The sequence below is a fragment of the Gopherus flavomarginatus genome, chromosome 19, assembly GCF_025201925.1.
Source record: "Gopherus flavomarginatus isolate rGopFla2 chromosome 19, rGopFla2.mat.asm, whole genome shotgun sequence".
NCBI lineage: Eukaryota > Metazoa > Chordata > Testudines > Testudinidae > Gopherus > Gopherus flavomarginatus.
The window spans coordinates 1,903,291-1,926,316 of NC_066635.1; the positions used below are offsets into that span (position 1 = coordinate 1,903,291).

Below are 23,026 nucleotides of genomic sequence, written 5' to 3' on the forward strand. Positions count from 1 at the left end.
AGCAAGAGAAAACACACAGAGACGGGAGTGAGTGCAGCAGCCTGTGGGTGTGAGCTCCATCCCACCTGCCTTGCAGGCCCTGGGGCATCGGGCCCCTGCCACAGCCAGGCAAGCCCGGCACATCGGCCATGCCTTTCCAAGCCCTGCTCTGCTCCACTTCAGAAGTGCCCCATTTGCCAGCAATCTGCGAAACATGAGCTGTCTAAGCTTAACTCCAAGGGAGAGTGTCTCAGAGCCACCCCTTCCTGTGGAAAGCCCATGCAAACTCCACTTCCTGCCAGCCACTGGGCCAGGGTAGTGCCAGGAGGTGAGACCCCTGGCCCCGCATTCCTGGTAGTGGCAGCAGAACCCTCCCAGCTGGTGAGGTGGCCATTTCTCTGATGCTCTGAGGAGCTTCTGCCCCAGGCCGAGGGCCACACTGCCCACAGCCCACCTCCAAGCAGAGCATGTTTCCGAGCATGTCCCCCAATGCAGGCTTAGCAAGGGACCCCTGGAAGCCCTGCAATGAGAGTTGCTCCCACCTGGTCTTGTGCTGGCCACAGCCAAATGAAAGGCTTTGGGAGCTCCTGCTGAGGTCAGCAAGGGGGCTGGGGCAGCGTGCGGAGAGGAATGTTGCTGCTGAGGAGAAGGGGGAACGTCCTAGAGAAGGGCTGGGAGCCCCATTGGGTGGGACATCTGAACCAAGGCTGGACAAACCACACGTCAATACGGAACCCCAGCAGCCTGGCTGCAGGGAGTGGGGCAGCCTGCTCCATCTCCAGAGTGAGCCAGTATCTGGGGCGGGGACCAGCACCTCAGGCTCTGACAGGAGCAGATTGAGAAGGAGGAAGATTGAGACCCAAAGGCTGAAGAGAGGCTGCTGATTTCAGGCACCTCCATTTTTGATGCCCAGCCTGAGACAACTTGAGTTGAGCCCACGTTAGAAACCGTGGGCCTGATTGTCCTCACAGCACTCCTGGGGGGGCTTCTCCCCTGGCACCAGAGCCGTCTCCAGCCTGAGGAGGCCAGGGTGCAGGGATCAAAGTGAGTCAGAGCTTTATTGCTCATGTCTCTGCGGGTGGAGAGTGCTCTCGCCCCTCCTGCAAGCCAACATGTGGAGACCAGATTTCCCTGTGCCCGTTCCAGGCGTTCCCACATCAACACGGCCCTGACAGAAAGCAGAGCTCTCTGGCCAGATGCTGCTGTGAGCTCTGTGCTGGGGAGGCTCAATTTCACAGGATTTTAGCAACCCACCAGTCCCTAGGGCCAGCTGTCTCCGCATGCCCCACGGTACCTTCGGAGCCTAGACATGCCTGCCGGGCTCTTACTGGTGATTAGATAGGCAGGCTGGGCTGCGAGGCCATGTTAGTGCCCTGATCTCTGCCTCCCTGCATGCTGCACAGACAGGGGAATTAAGGCACAGCACAGCCTGCTGAGAGACCACAGATTTAGCCTGGACTATAACCCAGCTCTCCCAAGCTCAGGCCTGCACGTGTCGGCCACGAGAGCTTTCTGATAATTGGCTTGGCAGTGGCGACAGTGGGCCATTTTTTCCTCAGCAATCTAAACAGAAGCAAAAGGCATTGATGGCTGCATTACTAGTCGGCTGTGTGCTGGGAACTGACCCAGCCGGGAGGTATAAACAGCCTGGGTGGTGCACAGCCTGGCTTCACTGGGAGCATGCCCACCGGGTTGTGGGATTCCAGTCCGTTATCCCCACAGACTGCAAGTGGGGACACTGGCTGAATACTGGGCTAGCCAGCAGCCCAAGGAGCAGCAGTCTATGAGCCTCAGACCACATGGCCTTGGCCAGTGCCCAGTGTGCACCAGATCAGAGCTGCTGCTTACAGAGAAGACGTATGTAACTCAAAATGCAACTCCGGGTTGGCCACCATTGACCGCAGCCTGCGAAGGAACGGCCTTTTCTCAACCACGCAGGGCAAAAGTCATCTCTGTGTGCCAGGCTGCAGGGCGCCTTCTCCTTGCAAAATGGCCACCGTCCACGGACTCCAGTGAGGCCAGGGGTTCACCCACAGGTTCAGAGATGTGAAGGCTAGAGGGAGCACTGTGATCATCTAGGCCAGTGGCTTTCAAACTTTTTTTCTGGCGACCCAGTTGAAGAAAATTGTTGATGCCTGCGACCCAACGGAGCTGGGGATGAGGGGTTCAGGGTGTAGGAGGGGGCTCAGGGCTGGGGCAGGGGATTGGGGTTCGGGGGGTGAGGGCTCTGGGATTAGGGTGTGGGCTCTGGGATGGGGCTGGGAATGAGGGGTTTGGGGTGCAGGAGGGGGCTCTGGGTTTCTGGGATCTCAGGGCTGGGGCAGGGGATTGGGGTTTGGGGGGTTAGGGCTCTGGGATTAGGGTGTGGGCTCTGGGATGGGGCTGGGAATGAGGAGTTTGGGGTGCAGGAGGGGGCTCTGGGTTTCTGGGATCTCACGGCTGGGGCAGGGGATTGGGGTGCACGGTTGGGGTGTGGGCTTACCTCAGGTGGGTCCCGGTCAGTGGTGTAGCCGGGATGCAGAGGCAGGCTTCCTGCATGTCCTGGCGCCACGGACTGCACTGCACCCCGGAAGTGGCCAGCAGCAGGTCTGGACCTAGGCAGAAGTGCGCAAGCGGCTCCGCGTGGCTCTTACTTGCAGGAACAGCCCCCCAGCTCCTATTGGCCAGGAACTGGCCAATGGGAATGCGGAGCAGGTGCTTGAGTCAGGGGCAGCGCGTGGAGCCCGTGGCCCGCTGCCTAGGAGCCAGAGCTGCTACTGGCTGCTTCCGGAGCGCAGCACGGTGTCAGAACAGACAGGGACCAGCCTACCTTAGCCAGGCAGCACCGCCGACGGGACTTTTAACAGCCTGGGTGGCAGTGCTGACCAGAGCTGCCGCGACCCAGTGCCTGACATTCCCCAACCCAGTTCTTTTCTCACTGTGTAATGTATCGAAATGTTGAGAAAATCACAGTGAAAAAAAGTGGGAGAGGGAAGAGAAAGAAGAAAGTAGAAAAACCATTTTATTGCACTCAGTGGCAAAAACTAAAAATTCAAAATGTCAAAGAAATATGTTGTGAACAAAATTTTAATTTTTTCCCTCAGTTTGAAACCCCATAAACAGGGAACAACTTCACAATTCAAAAATTTGCAAGAAAATGTTGATTGCTGTCTCTTGAAATAACCCACCGACAGGGCAAACAGATCTGTTACAGCCTGGGGTGTCTTACACCCCGCCACTCAGGTAGTTGCCACCATTACTAAGCTTTGCACTTGGAAATTTTACCTCAGCTCCCTTATTCCAAGGGCTCTGTCCTCTGGTATGTAAAGTAGGTGCTCTTCGAAGGCCACTGCGGGAAAACCCAGTCACCACAGTTCCACTGCAGACTTCTCAAACTCTGACTGTGATCATTACAAGTCAGCCCAGGAGTGAGCTAATTTAGAGTCCCTTCCTGTCACCTTCAGCCAGGTCGCAGGACAACCTGCCTCCAGCCGGGAAGCTCAACTGTCTTTCCCAAAGCTCTTCGCCTGGCGTTCCAACCAATACTCTCCGGTGGCTCCTCTTCAATACTGCCTGGTCAGAAAACCCATGGAAAGGGAGAGTGCTGCTATTCCCCCAAGAGACACAGGGTGATCGCTGCCTTGTCCACCAGCCTACAGAAAGGGCGATAGCTCCTTAGTCAAATAACTCACAGAAAGGGTGAGGTCAGCCTACTCTAAGATTAAATGGCTGTTTGCTTCCTATTCTGGTCACCAATAAAAAGGCAATGTCTGCCTAGAGCGATCACTATGAAAATAATCCACACAAAGAGCTAGCACTGCCTAGTCAAATAACCCACCATAGAAAGGATGATCACGGCCTAGTCTAATAATCTCAAAGGGCCATTGCTTCCAATTCTAATCAATAGAAAGGTAATGTCTTCCTAGAACGGCAACAAATACTTGTTTAAATTTCCCATGGAAAGGGTACACAATGCCTAGCTAAATAACCAATAGAAAGGAGGATTTCTAGCTATGCAAGTAACCCTTGGAAAGGGCTACGGCTGCCTTGTCAAACAACCCCTGGAAAGGCCTATCCCTGCCTACTCCAATGGCACGTGGAAGGGGCAATCCCTTCCTCTTCTAATAAACAAGAGCAAAGGGAATTGCTGCCTATTCAAATAACCAGTATGAAGGGTGATTGCTGATTATGGAAATACCCCACAGGAAGGATGCTCAAGACCTAATCACTTACATGACAGAAAAGGTGATCCCAGCTGATTCAAACAGCTGAGAAAGGGTGACCACTGCCTGGTCAAATAACCCAGAGTAAAGGCAACGGCTTTCTTGTCAAATAACCCATAGAAAGAGCAATCACTGCCTATTGAAATAGCACATAGAAAGGGTGAGCCCTTCCTATCAAATTAACAGACCCATCCTATCTCCTAGAGCTGGAAGGGACCTTGAAAGGTCATCAAGTCCAGCCCCCTGCCTTCACAGCAGGACCAAGTGCTGATTTTGCCCCAGATCTCTAAGTGGCCCCCTCAAGGATTGACCTCACAACCCTGGGCTTAGCAGGCCAATGCTCAAAGCACTGAGCTATTTTCACTATCAAGAAAAAAAGACAGCCGCTGCCTAGAGAAATAAGCTACATAAAGGGAGCTCACTGCTTGGGAGAGATGGATGCTTAGTCTAATAACCCATATACATGGGGAAAGCTGCCTAGTCAAACAACCCACAGAGAGGGCCATCTAGGTGATCTTGGCCTAGTTAAATAAGCCATAGACAGGGTGAAATCTGCTGAGTCAAATTACCCACAGAAAGGGCAAACTCTGCCTGGTCAAATAACTCATAGAAAGGACAATCACAGCTTAGCCAATACCTGATAGAAAGGGTGCTCATTGCTTGGTTTAATAACCCATAGAAAGAACAATCACAGCTTAGCCAATGCCCAGTACAAAGGGGGCTCACTGCTTGGTTTAATAACCCACAGAAAGGGCAAGCACCGCCTAGTCAAATCAGCACAGGAGAGGCACTCCCTGCCTGGTCAAGTAATGTATAGGGTACGTCTAAACAGCCGCTGGGAGCAAGGCTCTTGGCTTAGGCAGACAGACTCATGCTAGCAGGGCTCGAGCTAGTCCATTAAAACTAGCAGTGTGGACGCTGCAGCTCTGGTGAAGACTCAGGCTAGCCACCCAAGCTCAAGCCTAGGTGGCTGAGTAGGCGTGAGCTCAGGTGGCTAACCTGAGTCTCTGCCCGAGCTGCAACATCCACACAACTGTTTTCAGTGCCCAGCTTGAGCGGTGCTAGCACATGTCTCTCTGCCCAGGCTGGGAGGCTTGCTTCCAGCTGCACTGTAGACACACCCTAGAAAAGACAGTCATTTCCTGTTCAAACAGCCAATGGGAAGGGCGGACGCTGCCTAGGCTGGAAACGGAGATAGTCAAATAGCCGATATATGTGGCTGCAGCAGGGTGGTTTCTACCTCTTCAGGAAAGCCATAGAAAAGGCTATAGCTATCTAGTCAATTAACCCAGAGAAAGAGCTGGCAAGGCGCAGGCAAATAACCCACCAAAAGAGCAATCTCTTCGGAATCAAACAGCTGATAGTAAGGCCAAACAATGCCTAGTCAAAACACCAATCAAGTCATTGCTGCCCATTCAAATAACCATGCAAAGGGCGATCGCTGCCCAGCCAAATAACTCACAGAAAGGGCCAGAGCATCATATTCAAATAACCCACAGAAAGGGAGATAGCATCAGGGCCGGCTTTAGGCTGATTCCCCCGATTCCCCAGAACTGGACCCCGCACCTTAGGCGTCTTTTTAATTTTTAAAATTTTTTTTACTCACCCGGCGGTGGGGTGTGTGTGTCTGCTCCGGATCTTCGGCAGCATTTCAGCGGCAGAGGGTCCTTCAGTGCTGCGGAAGACCCGGAGCAGACTCCTCCACCTCCGAAGTGCCGCCAAAGCCCCTGACTGCCACCAGGTATTTGAATCGGGCCCCACTGTTCAGAAAGCCGACCCTGGATAGCATCCAAGTCAAATGACCAAATGGGCTATTGACACCTAGTCAAATATCCTTCTGAAAAGCTGAGTGTATCATATTCAAATATCCTGTAGAAAGGGTGATTGCTGATTATTGAAATAACTCACTGAAAGGACGATCAAAGTGTGGTCAAATAAACAGCAGAAAGGGTGATCCCTTTCGAATAACTGATAGAAACCATGATCGCTGCCTATTCAAATAACCACAGGAAGAGCAATCACTGCCTAGTCAAATACCTCACATAAAGGGCTTTCATCACTTAGTCAAATAACGATGGGAATAATTTATAAAAAGGCTATTGCATAATATTCAAATAGCTTTAACAGGACGATTGCTGACTAGTCAAATAACTTAGAGAGGGTGATCGCTGCCTGTTGAAATAATGCATAGAAATGGAAACTGATGCCTAGTCAACGAAACCATTGAAAGGGCAGACTCTGCTTATTCAGATTACTGATGGCAATGGCAATCGAGGCCTAAGCTAATAACAGACAGAAAGAGCTATCGACACCTGGTCAAATAACCCACAGAAAGGGTGAAAGCTACCCATTCAAACAACTTGTAGGGAGGTCAATGGCTGCCTAGTCAAACAGCTAATATACAGAGCGATTGCTACTTACACATAGAAAGGGTGATCACTGCTTAGGGCACTGCGTACACTCCAGCGCTTACCGCTAACCCGATCCAGCTGTAGTACTGCTAGTGCCGAGGGGAGAGAGCTTGCCCATCGACGTAATTAATCCACCCCAATGAGCAGCGGTAGCTATACTGGCGTGAGAAACACTCCTGCCAACATAGCGTTGTCCACGCTAGCACTTAGGTCGGAGTAACTTACATCGCTCGGGAGGCTGGCTAATTCACACCCGTGAGCAACACAAGTTGTACTGACCGAAGCTGTGGCATGTACGTAGCCTTAGCCAAAGAATTGATGGAAAGGGTGATTTCTGCCTACTCAAATAACCATAAAAAGGGTGATCCCGGCCTACTCAAATGACATACGGAAAGGGCAAACACATCTCATTCCGTTATCGCTGCCTATGGAAATAACCCATAAAAAGGGTGATGATGAGGACAACCTATTGAAATAACCAATACAAAGAGCGATTGCTGTTCTTCAAAAGGCCATTGCTACCTAGTCGCTGGCTGATCGCTGTCTACTCAAAGAGTGGACAGGAAGGGCAATCAGTGCGTAGTCAAATAAACAATAGAAAAGACAATGGTTTCTGATTCAAATAACCAAAAGAAGGGAGATTGTTTCCTCTTCAAATAACCATAGAAAGGGTGACTGACACCTAGTCAAATAAGTGACGGAAATGTCAATCAACATCAACTGAAATAACTGTTAAAAAGGTGACTTCATTCTATTTTAAAATAACCCATAGAAAGGGCAATAGGTGCCTATTCTACTAACCACAGAACAGGTGAGGCATCCTGATCAAATAACCAACAGAAAGAACACCTGAGGCCTCGTCAAATACCCATAGAAAGGGGGATTGAGGCCTAGTCAAATACCCATAGAAAGGGGAACTGAGGCCTAGACAAATAACCATAAAAAGGGAGATTGAGGCCTCGTCAAATACCCGTAGAAAGGGGGATTGAGGCCTAGACAAATAACCATAGAAAGGCGGATTGAGGCCTAGATAAATAGCCATAGAAATGGAGATTGAGGCCTAGACAAAGAACCCACAGAAAGGGGGATCATATCCTATTCAAATAAGCCTATGGGAAAGGCAATTGATACCTAGTCAAGGTAGAACCCTTGCTGCCTATTCCAATAATCATAGACAAGGTGAGTGCTACTGTCACAGAGCTATAACCCAAGGAGGAATCCCTTCAGTGTGCCAGAACTCGAAGGGGTCCCACTCCTCCTTCAGGGTAGACCATGTGGCCTCAACACCTTTGAGACTGAGCCTCTGGGCTCTAGCACTCCTGTTTCACACCATAGCTCTAAGATAGACTCCAGTTCTGAGACTTTCTGTCCTCTTCAGGGATCAATGAACCTCAGCAGCTATTTGTGGTGACACCAGGCAGCCTTTTCAGAACAAAGACGTATTTATTAGTCAACTGGCATGCGACCTTGGGAAGTCTTTAGGATACAATAAAGAAGCAAAGGTTAAGGCATAGTCTATATTGGCTAAAGCAGAGGTAGGGAACCTTTTTTCTATCTGGGGTCATTGACCCACAGAAAAAATCAATAGTGGGTTCAGGATGTGGGAGGGGGCTCCGGGCTGGGGCAGGGGATTAGGGTGTGGGAGGGGGTGAGGGCTCTGGCTGGGGGTGCGGGCTCTGGGATGGGCTGGGGATGAAGGTTTGGGGTGCAGGAGGGGGCTCCGGGCTGTGGCTAAGGGTTTTGGAGGAGGTTCAGGATGGAGGCTCCAGGAGGAAGTTTGGGTGTGGGAGGGTGCTCAGGACTGGGGCAGGGGGTTGGGGTGTGGGATCTGAGAGGGAATTAGGGTGTGGGAGGGAGTTCCAATCTGGGCCAGGGGGTTCGGGGTGTGGACTCCGGCCAGATGGCACTTACCTCTGTTGGTTCCCAGTTGGCAGCGCAGCGCAGCAGGGCTAAGGCAGGCTCCCTGCCTTCCCTGGCTCCTTATTGCTCCCAGAAATGGCTGCCATATCCAGCCCCCAGGCAGAGGGGCCAGGGGGCTCTGCACAGTGCACACTGCCCATGCTCACAGGTGCTGCGCCCACAGCTCCTATTAGCCATGGTTCCCAGCCAATGGGAGCTGTGGAGCCGGCATTGGGGGCAGGGACAGTGCACGGAGTTTCCCTGATTGTCCCTGCTCCTTGGGGCCGCAGGGTCATGTTGGCACTTCCGGGAACTGGAGCCGACCTCATCTTCTCCCCACAGCGGGGCGAGCCAGCGCTCGTGGCTCCAGCCCTGCTGGGGGTGCCAAGGCTCCAGGCTTATGGCTCCAGTGCGGAGACTTGCTGCGGGCCATATAAAATGAAGCAGCGGGCTGGACCCAGCCCATGAGCTGTAGGTTCCCCACCCCTGGGCTAAAGCCAAGGGCCCCTTGACCATCCTGCTCCAGGAACCATCTTGGTTTCTTTTCAGTCAATTTCTGCCCCTTGTCTGTCAGTCCCAAGTCAGACCTATATCTAGAGCCCTGCTTGGATACAAAATTTGTATTCACATCAGATCTGTGATCCACAAAAATCGTCAGTGGATTTGCAGGGCTTTACCTGTGTTTCTCAAAAGGCCAGTTCTTATCCTAGCCTCTGGTCACCTCTTGGTCCATTGTCCTCCTGTAGGACACTTATTGAGTTCACATGTTCTGCCTGCTCGAGTTTCCCATTGTTACGCATCAATTGTTCAGTCCTTGGGCTTCCCATTGTCTTTCTGGATCCTCTATTGATAGGGGTCAGTTTCAGCCACAACAACACATTCATATCACCCCAGGCAGTTACGTGACCCAAACACCTCGTGGATCCTGCTTTGCCCTGGGAGCAGCAATTGAACCCTTCTGCAGTTGCAATCCCTAGTCGAGTAAGTCCTGTCATGCATATCATCCATCAGAAAACTCCCATTGCTCACAGCTACCTAGTCAAATGACCCATAAAACAGGTTCAAATAACTGCCTGTTCAAACCACCACAGAAGGAGTGCTTGCCGCCTACTCAAATACTGACAGAAAGAGTGACTGGGGCCTATTCAATTAACCCACCAAAATTGCTGCCTATGGAAACATCCTCTAGAAAGTGTCATCGCTATCTGGTCTAATAACCCATAGCAAGAGCAATTGCTGTTTATTCAAAAAACCCACAGAAGGGGTGATCGAGGCCTAGCCACAGTAACCGACCAAGGCCTATTCAATTCGACTGGAGTTTATGTACAGGGAGTTTCACAAGAGTAATAGCTAGAGTCAAACCTTCATTTGTAGGCCTGGAGCTTGCAGGTGGAGACTCAGAATCCTTGTTTTCAGGGCAGTGGCCCTTTATAAGTGGGACAGTCTATATTCCGGCCTATGTTAGACAGAGGTCCAATCAGATGATCCCAATGGCCAAGCTACGAAGTCTATGAATAACCACCAGGACACAAGATGATGCTTCCTGCCACAAGGAAGCTGACAACTTCGAAAATATCAGCTGGTGTTAAACGTGCTTGGTGGGGCAGCTAGCCCCACCCAGCTCCACTCCAACCCCCCAAACAGAGGCACATTTTGTGAAAAAATGTCTTACTGTATCAAGCCTGGGGACTTTTGCCCCTCAACCCCTATTTAGGCACCCAGAAAAGTTTCCTGATTCAGTCTGGCCAACTGCAAGTATTCAGAAACAACAGGTCAGGCCCAAACCCCATAAAATCAGGAGACTGGTTTAAAAATAAGCCATGCAGGGGGTTCACAGACAAGGGAAAGCTGGCGAAGCTGAGCTCAGAGCCTGTGAGATCATGGGAGACTTTGAACAACACTCAATAGGGTGAGACTCATGCTGAAATGGCAGGAGTTTATAGTGCAGGAGTAGCACTCACCAAACTAGAGTGCCTGGGAGAAAAAGCCCTTCTCCCTGCCCAGCCTGGGTGTGGGGAGCGACACCAGCACTCCGACAAGGGCTTCTGCATTTCTGTAGAGGGCTGAGCAGAGAGGCAGAGGGACAGCGCTTGGTGGGGAGCCCTGCAGCATCGGGGAGGGATCCTGGAGCAGGGAGATGCTGAGAGCATGGCTCCCTGGTGGTGCTGTCTCCTGCGATTTATTAATGGTGGCTCCCCAGTAAGTGGGTCAGCTGGCGGCAGGGCCACGTCTGGGCTCTGGGCCACCGATGGGGCTGTGCTGCAGAAGAAGCCAGGTGCTGCCTCAGCCATACATGGCTGGCTTGCTCGTTAGCACCAGGCACCCCATCAAAGACAGTCTGGGGCAGCGGCTAGGCGGCGGAAGCCGTGCTGTGGGGGAGACGCCAGACAGCTCTGGGAGAGATCTCACTGAGCGGTTCTTTGGCTTCCCAGGAATCAGCAGCCTGGCCTGCTCAGGAAGAGAAGGGCCCTAATGAGTGTAACTCTGCCTCTGCGGGAGGAAGTCGGCCTGGTTCAAGTATTTCTCCCTCTCACTGCGATGGGCCCCAGTGGGGGAATCTGGCTGGTCTGGCGAGGAGTTTCACATTGCACTGCCTTGTCTGTCTGGGACCCTGCCCAGCACCAGGGCTCTCGAGGCTGGGGTCACCTCTCTCCAGGGAGGCTGCTACCAAAGAAGCAGTTTGTGACCATGGAAACCAGTTATCCTCAGAGACAGGGCTTAAGAACTACCCCTTGCTAACAGCCCTGGGGAGCAGCTTCCCTGGCCTGGCTTTGACCCCCTTCCTCCTGTCCCCCGGCGGCGTCTGCTGCAGAGTCCTGGATCAGCATGTTGCACAATAAACCTTGGCAACAGCGTTTCCCCAGCCTGCCAGTAAAGATGTTGCAGCGCTCCCAGGGCCTACGGGTCCAGGCTGCTGGGGCTGGGACCCATGCTACCTGCAGCAGCTCCCAGCCCTCGCCTGCGTGTCTCTGGACAGCCCAGACAAGGCTCGCACCCGACATGTCCCCGGCCCTGCACTCGCATTCTCCCACTCATCTCCTGTGGAGTAGGGGTAAAGCAAGACGGGTCTCACCTCCATATTACCCTCGCCTACACTACTGTTCCCCTCCACCCCCGGCAGACGCAAGGAGCCAGCCCTGCTCCCCACAGGGAGACAGACCAAGGCAGGGACTGGTGTCCTCACACATTGGAGGCTAAAGCTAGGACCCTGGCCACGTGATGCCTGAGCCCAGCAGCTCTCACGGACTTCCAGGCAGGCCACTTTCTAGGTGCTACTATGGATTCGGGGCTAATGTTGGAACTGTCACCCACAGATCAGCCAGCAGCAGCCCTGGAGTAAACGTTGCACCAAATATGAACATGATTGTACAGCACCGAGCGCAGCATGGCCCTGGGCTAAGCGCTGCAGTAATACAAATAATACAGAAGAAGTCTATAGGATCCAAAGGAAAGGAAGAGCTGGTAACATGTATTGCCAGCCTCTCTGTGCCTCCCCCTTCCCCTGCCCCCTCCCTGCTCTGGCAGAGAGTTCGGTGCTGTCCATTCCTTCCTGGGCTCACCCTGGGCACAGGGCTTTCCCGCTTCCACATGCCAGCGCTCAGGGCGGGGTGGCTGCCCCGGGGATGGCAGGAAGGGCTGGGGCTGGGGCTCAGGCTCAGGTCTAAGTGCTGCGGGAAAGACGGGGCTCAGCTAGCGGAAATCCCCCAGCCGAGCAGTAGCAACTCCAGCTTTCCCCAAAGGCAAAGCTAGAGAAGGCTTGCCCACTTCTGCCCAGTCCGGCTACTTACCTGGGAGCTTGGGGGGTTTGATGGGATATCCCAGAGGGACGCCGGGCTGCTGGCCCCCGAAGCCTCCAAATCCTGAAAGACAACAGCAGAAACTCTCAGGGGAATGCCCAGTGCTCCGTGAGCCCACCACCAGCCGAAGGGCACCAGGGCAGTGTCTGTGGGGTGTCCAGAATCCCAGAGCAAGAACAGAGCAGAGCAGGAAGCAACATGGGTATAAACTGGACACTAGGAAGTTTAGAATTGAAATTAGACGAAGGTTTCTAACCATTAGAGGAGTGAAGTTCTGGAACAGCCTTCCAAGGGGAGTAGTGGGGGCAAAAGACATATCTGGCTTTAAGATTAAGCTTGATAAGTTTATGGAAGGGATAGTATGATGGGAGAGCCTAATTTTGGCAATTGATCTTTGATTATCGCCAGATAAGTATGCCCAGTGGTTGGTGATGGGATGTTGGATGGGATGGGATCTGAGTTACTGCAGAGAATTCTTTTCTGAGTGCTGGCTGGTGAGTCTTGACCACATGCTCAGGGTTTAGCTGATCGCCATATTTGGGGTCGGGAGGGAATTTTCCTCCAGGGCAGATTGGCAGAGGCCCTGGAGGTTTCTCGCCTTCCCCTGCAGCATGGGGCATGGGTCACTTGCTGGTGGATTCTCTGCAGCTTGAGGTCTTCAAACCACAATTTGAAGACTTCAATAACTCAGGCATAGGTTAGGGGTTTGTTATAGAAGTGGATGGGTAGGGTTCTGTGGCCTGCTTTGTGCAGGGGGTCGGACTAGATAATCACATTGGTCTCTTCTGACCCTAGAATCTATGAATCTATGAATCCATAACATGAGGGCAGAGCTGGGGGCTCTGAGACTCTGACTGCAATATGGGCAGGCCCTGAGGCTGTACAGACATCACTTGGGTATATGGATCATGCAAATGAAAGCTGCAGCAGGCTGGGAAACCAAGCAACTCACCGGGAATTCCTGCAAGGGCTCCTGCTGCTCCTGTTAAAGAGAGAAACCGGTATATGAGCCTCACAGACAGCCAATATGGGACTGAACTAGTCCATACAGGCCTGAGTTGGTCCATGTGGGTCTTAGCTGGTCCAAGTGGGTTTATGCAGGTCCATACAGGCCTGAGCGGGTCTATATGGACCTGAGACAATCAATGTAGGCCTTCACCTCACCCAAATCCCCCCTACACCCTGTGACAACTCCAGGAAAATGTGCCCTCTCCCACCCCGTGCACTCTTGGCATGATGAAGAATTCAGCCTCCTATAATCTTTGCCCAGCCCTGGCCGCCCACCCCAGCCCACACAGGAGCCATGGCAGCCCCCACCCCACTGGTACCTGATACTCTCTGGGGGAAGGGCAGCATACCTGGGGCTTTTGCCTTGACTCCAGTCCCAATGGGCACACCAGGCAGGACGCCTATGCCAGGGTAACGGACCCCTACAACACAGTGCAGAGGGAGCCAACTGAATGCAGGGCAGGGACACTCCCAGTGACAGCCCCACCAGCCCCCCTGCATCGCATTGTGGGGCCGACTGCAGGATGCACCCACCCCTGTCCCAACGCAGACTGTGGGACTGAGAGCCAGGCACCTGTCTGTGTCCCAATCCCTGCTCTGTCTCAACTCCCACTAAGTGGCTGCTCTGTTCCCTGGCTCAGATCCTGTCACTTCCTGTCTTCTGCAGTCTTGCTCCCCTTCCCCATTCCCATCCGTCTCCTCTTGATCCACGTGACCCTCAGTGCCCAAAGGGGTCATTGTCTGTAGCTACAGTTGTTTTCGGGGCTGGCAAACTTACTACGCAGAACACACTGTTGTCATAATATTTATCCAAAAAGGATCTTGCAAGGTATCATATGGACCGGTGACACTGGTCACTGATGTTGCATGATGCCCGTATGTTTAGTGTATAATGTTATGGAGCTGTGCTGGAAATACGGTACTATACTCTGTTTAGACCAAGCAATCCAAGCAGAGTGGGTAACGTCTGTCCTAGCCAAAGGAATGCTGGTTTGCCTGTCTGCCTGTGTCTCCAGTGTCACTGAGCAAGGCCATGCCAGAGACAGTGGAGATACACTTGCAACTGACTAACAGGACAAGCCCATTGAGAAAGAATCACAGAATCATAGAATATCAGGGTTGGAAGGGACCTCAGAAGGTCACCTAGTCCAACCCCCTGCTCAAAGCAGGACCAACCCCAACTAAATCATCCCAGCCAGGGTTTTGTCAAGCCTCACCTTAAAAACCTCTAAGGAAGGAGATTCCACAACCTCCCTAGGGAACCCATTCCAGTGCTTCACCACCCTCCTAGTGAAAAAGTTTTTCCTAATATCCAGCCTAAACCTCCCCTACTGCAACTTGAGACCATTGCTCCTTGTTCTGTCATCAGGTATCACTGAGAACAGTCTAGATCCATCCTCTTTGGAACAACCCTTTCAGGTAGTTGAAGCAGCTATCAAATCCCCCCTCATTCTTCTCTTCTGCAGACTAAACAATTCCAGTTCCTTCAGCCTCTCCTCATAAGTCATGTGCTCCAGCCCCCTAATCATTTTTGTTGTCCTCCGCTGGACTCTTTCCACATCCTTCTTGTAGCGTTGTGCCCAAAACTGGACACAGTACTCCAGATGAGGCCTCACCAATGTCGAATAGGGAGAATGATCACGTCCCTCGATCTGCTGGCAATGCCCCTACTTATACAGCCCAAAATGCCATTAGCCTTCTTGGCAACAAGGGCGCACTGTCGACTCATATCCAGCTTCTCGTCCACTGTAATCCCTAGGTCCTTTTCTGCAGAACTGCTGCCTAGCCACTCAGTCCCTAGTCTGTAACAGTGAATGGGATTCTTCCGTCCTAAGTGCAGGATTCTGCACTTGTCCTTGTGGAACCTCATCAGGTTTCTTTTGGCCCAATCCTCTAATTTGTCTAGGTCCCTCTGTATCCTATCCCTACCCTCCAGCGTATCTAACACTCCTTCCAGTTAAATGTCATCTGCAAACTTGCTGAGGGTGCAGTCCACGCAATCCTCCAGATCATTAATGAGAGGACAGCAGGGCACCAGCTTCCTGGAGCACAAGCACAAGGGAAGGAAGCTTCATCTGGGGCAGAGGTAAGCAAACTACGGCCCACGGGCCAGATCCACCCTGCGGGATTGCCCCCCGTGGTGCTGCAGGCCTCGTGCTGCTTTCAGCAACAGCCGGCCCAACGTCCCTGCGGCCCCCAGGCCCTGGCCTCCAGGTACGTCCCCTGAAGCTCCCATTGACTGGGAACGGGGAACCGCAGTGGCAGCCAATGGGAGCTTTGGGGGAGGTACCTGGAGGCAAGGCAAGGGCAGAGCACGGGGAGCCCTCCACCCCCACTCCTCCAGGGGCTGCAGCATTTCCGGGAGCAGCACGGGGCCGGGGACAGGGCAGGCAGGCAGGGAGCCTGCCCTGGCCCTGGTTCATGCCACTGGCACCCCGGAGCCCAAACCCCTTCTGCATCCTGCCCCCCAATGCCCTGCCCTAAGCCCCCTGCCTGCACCTCATACACCTTCTGCACCCCAACTCCCTGCCCTGAGCCCCCTCGTACACCCTGCACTCCAACCCCCTGCCCTGAGTCCCCTGCTGCACTCCGCACCCCTCCTGTACCCCAACTCCCTGCCCTGAGCCCCCTTGTACATGCTGCTCTCCAACCCCCTGCCCTGAGCCCTCTGCTGCACCCTGCTCCCCTGTGCACTCCAACCCCCTGCCCTGAGCCCCCTGCTGCACTCCGCATCCCTCCTTTACCCTAACTCCCTGCCCTGAGCCCCCTTGTACATGCTGCTCTCCAACCCCCTGCCCTGAGCCCTCTGCTGCACCCTGCTCCCCTGTGCACTCCAACCCCCTGCCCTGAGCCCCCTGCTGCACTCCGCATCCCTCCTTTACCCCAACTCCCTGCCCTGACCCCCCTTGTACATGCTGCTCTCCAACCCCCTGCCCTGAGCCCTCTGCTGCACCCTGCTCCCCTGTGCACTCCAACCCCCTGCCCTGAGCCCCTTGCTGCACTCCGCACCCCTCCTGCACCCCACCCCATTCCCTGAGCCCCCTCATACACTCTGCACTCCAACTCCCTGCCCTGAGCCCCCTGCTGCACCCTGCTCCCCTGTGCACTCCAACCCCCTACCCTGAGCCCCCTGCTGCATTCCGCACCCCTCCTGCACCCCCACCCCCTTCCCTGAGCCCCCTCATACACCCTGCACCCTTCCTCTGCCCCAATCCCTTGCCCTGAGCCCCTTCCTGCACACCGCACCCCCTCACCCCACACTGCCTCCCACACCCCAATCCCCTGCCCCAGCCCTGCATACAATTTCCCCACCCAGATGTGGCCCTCAGCCCAAAAATTTGCCCACCTCTGATCTGCAGAAACACTTCCCAAGAACACATTGCTGAAGTTTGCTGGATTATAAAAGGGAAGAAATGGGACTTGGTTACCCATCACTTAGGGGACAAAATTCTGTGCATGGTGGGTCCTCCTGCCTGAGGGGCTGGAGATGCTGGTAGCTGGAAGTAAGTAAGAAAGCTACTCAGGCAAAGACTGTAGCTTGCCGGAGTGAAGATTTGCTCACTAGAAAGCAAATTATTCTTGTTTTGTTTGTAACCAGACCTGTTCCTTTTTCTCTCGCTCAGTATCATATAAACAGCTGTTCCTTATCAGTAGGGATAGCTCAGTGGTTTGAGCATGGGCCTACTCAGCCCCGGGTTGTGAACTCAATCCTTGAAGGGGCCACTTGGGGATCTGGGGCAAAATCAGTACTTGGTCCTGCTAGTGAAGGCAGGGGGCTGGACTCGGTGACCTGTCAGGATCCCTTCTAGCTCTGTGAGATAGGTGTATCTCCATATATTTATTTAGATAGCTATAACCCATCTCTGTGCTGGGTGCTGAAGGCAGATGGAGAATTTCAGCTGAGCCTCTTTGGAGGCAGCTGCCTTGTTAATTTCTGTGCATGGCCAGTGATGGGGCTGGACGCTGCAGAGATGTCTCTGGGGATCTTGGGCCCTGGGGTTCCCTCAGTGTCACCAGGAAGGCTAATTTAAGGCTGGCAGTCTGGAGGAGTTTGCTGGGGAGGTGGGCGGACTGGCATGGAAGGGAGCTGACACAGCCTAAGCTCCAGCAGGGCTCTCCTCCTCTAAGGCAGAGGGGTAACACAGAGGGCTGTGGTTCTGGGCACCCTGAGGAAAGTGTCACACCCTTCCCCTCTCATTTCCTCATCTCTCTCCCTGCCCCAGTGCTCCTGGGATGGATGGACCAATTCCTACCATCCCAGGAGCACAGGGGCAGGGAGAGAGATGTGTCCCCTCTGCACGCCAGGGCTGCGTTCAGTGTCTGGGATGCATGATATGCCCCTATCCACTGGGACTTGCCTTCTTACAAGCCACACCAAGATGGGCCATTCTAAAGCAGAGAGCGTATCTAGCTGCCTCGAGTCACATCTAAAACCAGTGGACAGGGATGGGCTTGGGAGATGGGGCCCAGGTTCAAAGACTTGTTCTGATCCAATCCAGGTGAGGGAGATTGGATGGCTTAGGGGGTGGAGAATGGGACTCTGGGCCTTTTAGGAGGCACCAGCTCCCATCTGGCCCCTGCGGGGCTGAGGGCGGGCAGTGGCTGGCTCCAGGGAATCGGGGATGGGAGGTGGGGTTTTTCTTCTCGAGGGTGGGAATCTAACCCCCAGTGGCAGTAACCAGAGACTGTTCAGGGTCTCCCGTGGCCCTGGGGATGGGAGGGAGTTGGACTTCTGGTGCAAGGCACTGAACAGCCCAAGCAGCCATACTCTGAGGTGGTTGTGGGGGCAGCTTGCAGCCAATGTCTCTCTCACGGGCAGCATTGGCACACAGGTCTCCCGGCAGGTGGGCAGGCCCAGGGGCTCCTCCCCTGTGAATGTGGAATAGGAGCTCAGCACACCCCACCGTGGAAATGGCCCAGCAGGCCCCTGCTCCCACACCTGCAGGCTTGTGCAGGGCATGGGGGTGCTCCCCATTAGAGCTGTGGTTCCCAGGGCCTGGAGCCCTGTCCCCAGGAATTCCACCCCCCTCTTTGCCAGGTCTGTGGCAATGCCAGTTGCCGTCTCTCACCCCGCGTCTCTCCTGCACCCCCTTCACAGCAGCCTCTGAGCGCTCTGGGGTTCACAGCCCCAGGCAGAGGTGGAGGCTTCCAGGGCCCTGAATTTTCCCACCCCACCCCCCAGCTCGGGGACAGGGGAACTGCACCGGGTATCCCTGGGGATATAAGCCACTGAACTAGACAAGGGCACTGCCGTGATTTCCATACGACTCCCTGCCCTGACATTTTCTGAGCTTTGCTGCCAGCGGTTGCCCCATGCCAGGGCTTTGCCTCTAGCCCCACCACTGCTTGGTCTCCATAGCAGCCGCCTGGGGGAGCCTGGGCCGTCTCCACACAGAACAGCGGCACCAATTCCCGCAAGCGATTTCAAACCCACCTGTGGCCTCTTTGCATTTGGGAGGAGCTGAACCCAAACAACCCCTGTCCCCCCCCATGCTCCAAACCCAAACAGCCCCTCTTCCCCCCATTCCCCAAACAGCCCCTGTCCCCCCTCATGCCCCAAACCCAAACAGCCCCTGTCCCCCCATTCCCCAAACAGCCCCTGTCCCCCCCATGCTCCAAACCCAAACAGCCCCTCTTCCCCCCATTCCCCAAACAGCCCCTGTCCCCTCTCATGCCCCAAACCCAAACAGCCCCTCTTCCCCCCATTCCCCAAACAGCCCCTGTCCCCTCTCATGCCCCATACCCAAACAGCCCCTCTTCCCCCCATTCCCCAAACAGCCCCTGTCCCCCTCCATGCTCCAAACCCAAACAGCCCCTCTTCCCCTCATTCCCCAAACAGCCCCTGTCCCCACCATGCTCCAAACCCAAACAGCCCCTGTCCCCCCCATGCTCCAAACCCAAACAGCCCCTCTTCCCCCCATTCCTCAAACAGCCCCTGTCCCCCCCATGCTCCAAACCCAAACAGCCCCTCTTCCCCCCATTCCCCAAACAGCCCCTGTCCCCCCCATGCTCCAAACCCAAACAGCCCCTCTTCCCCCCATTCCCCAAACAGCCCCTGTCCCCCCATGCTCCAAACCCAAACAGCCCCTCTTCCCCCCATTCCCCAAACAGCCCCTGTCCCCCCCATGCTCCAAACCCAAACAGCCCCTCTTCCCCCCATTCCCCAAACAGCCCCTGTCCCCCCCATGCTCCAAACCCAAACAGCCCCTGCCCCCCAAGCTCTAAACCCAAACAGCCCCTGTTCCACCTCACGCCCCCAACCCAAACAGCCCCTCTTCCCCCCATTCCCCAAACAGCCCCTGTCCCCCCCATGCTCCAAACCCAAACAGCCCCTCTTCCCCTCATTCCCCAAACAGCCCCTGTCCCCCCATACCCCAAACCCAAACAGCCCCTCTTCCCCCCATTCCCCAAACAGCCCCTGTTCCACCCCACGCCCCCAACCCAAACAGCCCGTCTTCCCCCCATTCCCCAAACAGCCCCTCTTCCAACCCCATGCTCCAAACCCAAACAGCCCCTCTTCCCCCCATTCCCCAAACAGCCCCTGTTCCCCCCCCATGCTCCAAACCCAAACAGCCCCTGCCCCCCCATTCCCCAAACAGCCCCTGTTCCACCCCACGCCCCCAACCCAAACAGCCCCTCTTCCTCTCATTCCCCAAACAGCCCCTGTCCCCCCCATGCTCCAAACCCAAACAGCCCCTGCCCCCCCAAGCTCTAAACCCAAACAGCCCCTGTTCCACCCCACGCCCTCAACCCAAACAGCCCCTCTTCCCCCCATTCCCCAAACAGCCCTCTTCTCCCCCATGCCCCAAACCCAAACAGCCCCTGTTCCACCCCATGCTCCAAACCCAAACAGCCTCTGTTCCCCCCCATTTCCCAAACCCAAACAGGCCCTCTTCCCTCCCACGCCCCAAACCCCAAACAGCCCCTTTCCACCCCATGCCCCAAAACCAAACAGCCCCTGTTCCACCCCATGCTCCAAACCCAAACAGCCCCTGTTCCCCTGCATTCCGCAAACCCAAACAGCCCCTCTTCTCCCCCATGCCCCAAACCCAAACAGCCCCTGTCCCCCCCAAGCTCCAAACCCAAACAGCCCCTCTCCACCCCACGCCCCCAACCCAAACAGCCCCTCTCCACCCCACGCCCCCAACCCAAACAGCCCGTCCCCCCCATGCCCTAAACCCAAACAGCCCCTCTCCATCCCACGCCCCCAACCCAAACAGCCCCTCTCCACCCCACCCCCCAAATCCAAACAGCCCTTCTGAGTCCCATGCCAGGGCCTGCACCCGTGTCCAAAGTGCACAGTTTCTGGGCTAGATTCAGTCTAGACTGAGCGAGATCCTTCCCAGAGCGAGCTGGTGTTTGTCAGGCTGGCTGGGCCATGTCCTGACGGACAGGGGACATTGCCACTGGTGGGTCCCTTGGCCACAAACTTCATCAGCAGAGCCCAGTATCAGGGCCTGGCTACTGCTCACCTGTTCCTGGAAGCACGCCACCCGGGTACACACCTGGAATGCCAACACCTGCCAGCCAAGAAAGGAGGAGCAGTGACTGTCTGTCCAGCTGAATGGTCCCACCCTTCCCAGCCTTCTCCATCACCTACCTGGTACCTTGGCAGGTTTCCCTCCAGCGCCTACTCCTGGCTGCACCCCAACCTGGGGCACTACAGCACCTGCAGGAGAGCCAGAGGCCATGAGCACTGGACCAGTGGACAGCATGGCAGGCCTCTGCTCCTCTCAGGGCATGGCACGGAGTAGTCAGAGTTGTGCCCAGGGGTGGGCAAGCCCTGGACTGCAACACACCTTACCTGTGGAGACCCCAACACCGCCGGGTCCACCCACACCGTTGACTCCGCCCACTCCGCCCACACCAGCACCTGGTCATGAAAAGGAAGTTCTGAGCCACAGTGCACAGCGGGCTCCCAGCAGGAAACTGGATCCCTGGGTATTTCAGGCCCAGCCATGGGTCCTGTGCCCAGCTTCGATGGACCATATGCTCCAGCGGTGCGGGGGAAGTTCAACCTCAGTGGGCACTCTGATGCAGGCTTCCCCATGCTGCCCTCCCGCCGATGGGTGGCATCCAATGTGGGCTTCCCGTCACTGTCCCACAGGCTGCAGGAGTGACAGCCTCTGTTGCATCAGATAGGGAGAGGCCTCCCTGAGCCTGGGCAGCAGGATCCCAGCCTGTCCGGTGCCAGGCGCTGCACACCCAGCTCTGCTCCCTATGCACCGACTCCTAACTCCAGCCAGTGCACTCGGCTCAGCATGTGGCCCACGGGCACAGTCTCTACTGGGCCCACTCCTGCCCCTTCGCCTCCAGTTCCCTACCCCACCCCCAGGGCCAGCTCTAGCCCAAGAGACCAGCGCCTCTCATGTGCCGCTTCACACCTGGGTGGAGACCAGGCCCTACTCCAGAGAAGGCAGGAACCCCAGGGCTCATGGCAAGAGAGCCAGGCAAGAGGGCAAGATGAGGGGGGCAGCAGGCACCAGGGAGAGGCAGGGGCATGCAGGCATCCTGGATAACCCCCTGCACTAGAAAGTCATGTGCACTCACCAGCTTTTGCAGCAGCTTTATAGGCTCCCAGCCCAGCCCCCGGGTAGAGGCCGCCCGGGTAGAAACCTGGCTGGACTACACCACCTGCCAGGGAGAAGGAGAGTTAGCTGTGACCCGGGGATTCACCCCTGCCCTGGGCCCCCCACTTCCAGCTGTGCTGTTCCAGGCCAGTGCCTTGGCTCTGCACTGTCCCAGGGGCTGGGGGGAGAGTGGAAGGCAGGATCCCCCACTGCCACAAGACTCATGGCAGGGGGAGGGCAACCTGGCCTCAGGGCTGCTCCAGGGACTGAACTGGACCCTGCCAGCTCTGCAGAGCAGAGACACAAGCAGCCTCCCCTCATCCCCACCCTGGGGACTTGGCCACGTCTCTGCCCTGCTGCCTGGGTCAGAGAGGGGCTCCCCTGTAAATCAGGGCCGTGTGCTTGGAGTCATACAGCAGCAGTATTCTGAGATCCATCAAGCAAATGGTTGCCAGGGCCCACAGGGGCTCAACTCCATCCCCAGTGGGTCTCCAGGGCACCCATCAGCAGGCGTCGGGTTGAGCCCTTGTGGAGGGAGTGGGACCGCCTCCTTGGAGGACTCATGCTGGTGTGGCTGCGAGTTTCCTAGTGAGTCCCTGCTCCCGGCACACTGGAGTGAAAGCAAGGTCTCAGCATCAGCTGAACTGTGTAGGGGAGCCCAGGGCTGGGACTGCAGGGCAGGAAGAGGGTGGGCACTGGCAGAGCTGTTGGGGGAGCCCCAGACTGGGACAGCTGGGGACTGTGGTCAGGATTAAGGTGTATCAGTAGATCTATGGGGGGAGCCCTGGGATGGGATAGCAGGGGGGCTGCTGGAGTGAGCAGACTGTTCCTCCTTGCTCTTATACGATCATTTTCTCCCCTTTTCGATGTTTGCCCAGACTCTTTAACTCCCACTGCATCCCCTGCCCAGCTCTGCCCCACTGTACCTGTCGGCCCGTGTCTCTGACCACGTTTCTCCTCATGCCAGCCTTGACCCCCTGCACCACAAATATCTTTGTGCTCTCCTCCATGCTCTCTGCCTTATCCCTTGGCACCCTCATCCTCTGCTCCATGCAGCCCCTGGTAGGGATCGGCTGGCCAACCACAGCCAAGCTGGGCTGCAGACAGTTAAAAGATCCCGAGATGGTGTGGAGCATCCAGCTGTCCTGTGGCTCCCCAAA

At 55.4% G+C, this 23,026-nt stretch overlaps 1 protein-coding gene across 18 annotated transcripts in view; it reads right to left on the minus strand.

The window, feature by feature from the left end:
- The window catches only part of ELN (elastin), an 82,278-nt gene that overhangs the window by 32,200 nt on the left and 27,052 nt on the right, over positions 1–23,026 (minus strand). For 16 of the 18 annotated variants that reach the window (XM_050929186.1, XM_050929183.1, XM_050929194.1 and 13 more), the window contains exons 6-12: positions 21,847–21,930; positions 21,101–21,169; positions 20,897–20,965; positions 20,769–20,816; positions 13,647–13,718; positions 13,241–13,270; positions 12,280–12,351 (exon numbers count right to left, since the gene is read on the minus strand). In XM_050929186.1, the coding sequence (XP_050785143.1) occupies positions 12,280–12,351; positions 13,241–13,270; positions 13,647–13,718; positions 20,769–20,816; positions 20,897–20,965; positions 21,101–21,169; positions 21,847–21,930 (444 nt within the window). The remainder of the gene's footprint in view (positions 1–12,279; positions 12,352–13,240; positions 13,271–13,646; positions 13,719–20,768; positions 20,817–20,896; positions 20,966–21,100; positions 21,170–21,846; positions 21,931–23,026) is intronic. The other 2 variants (XM_050929185.1, XM_050929184.1) reach the window with 2 other exon arrangements.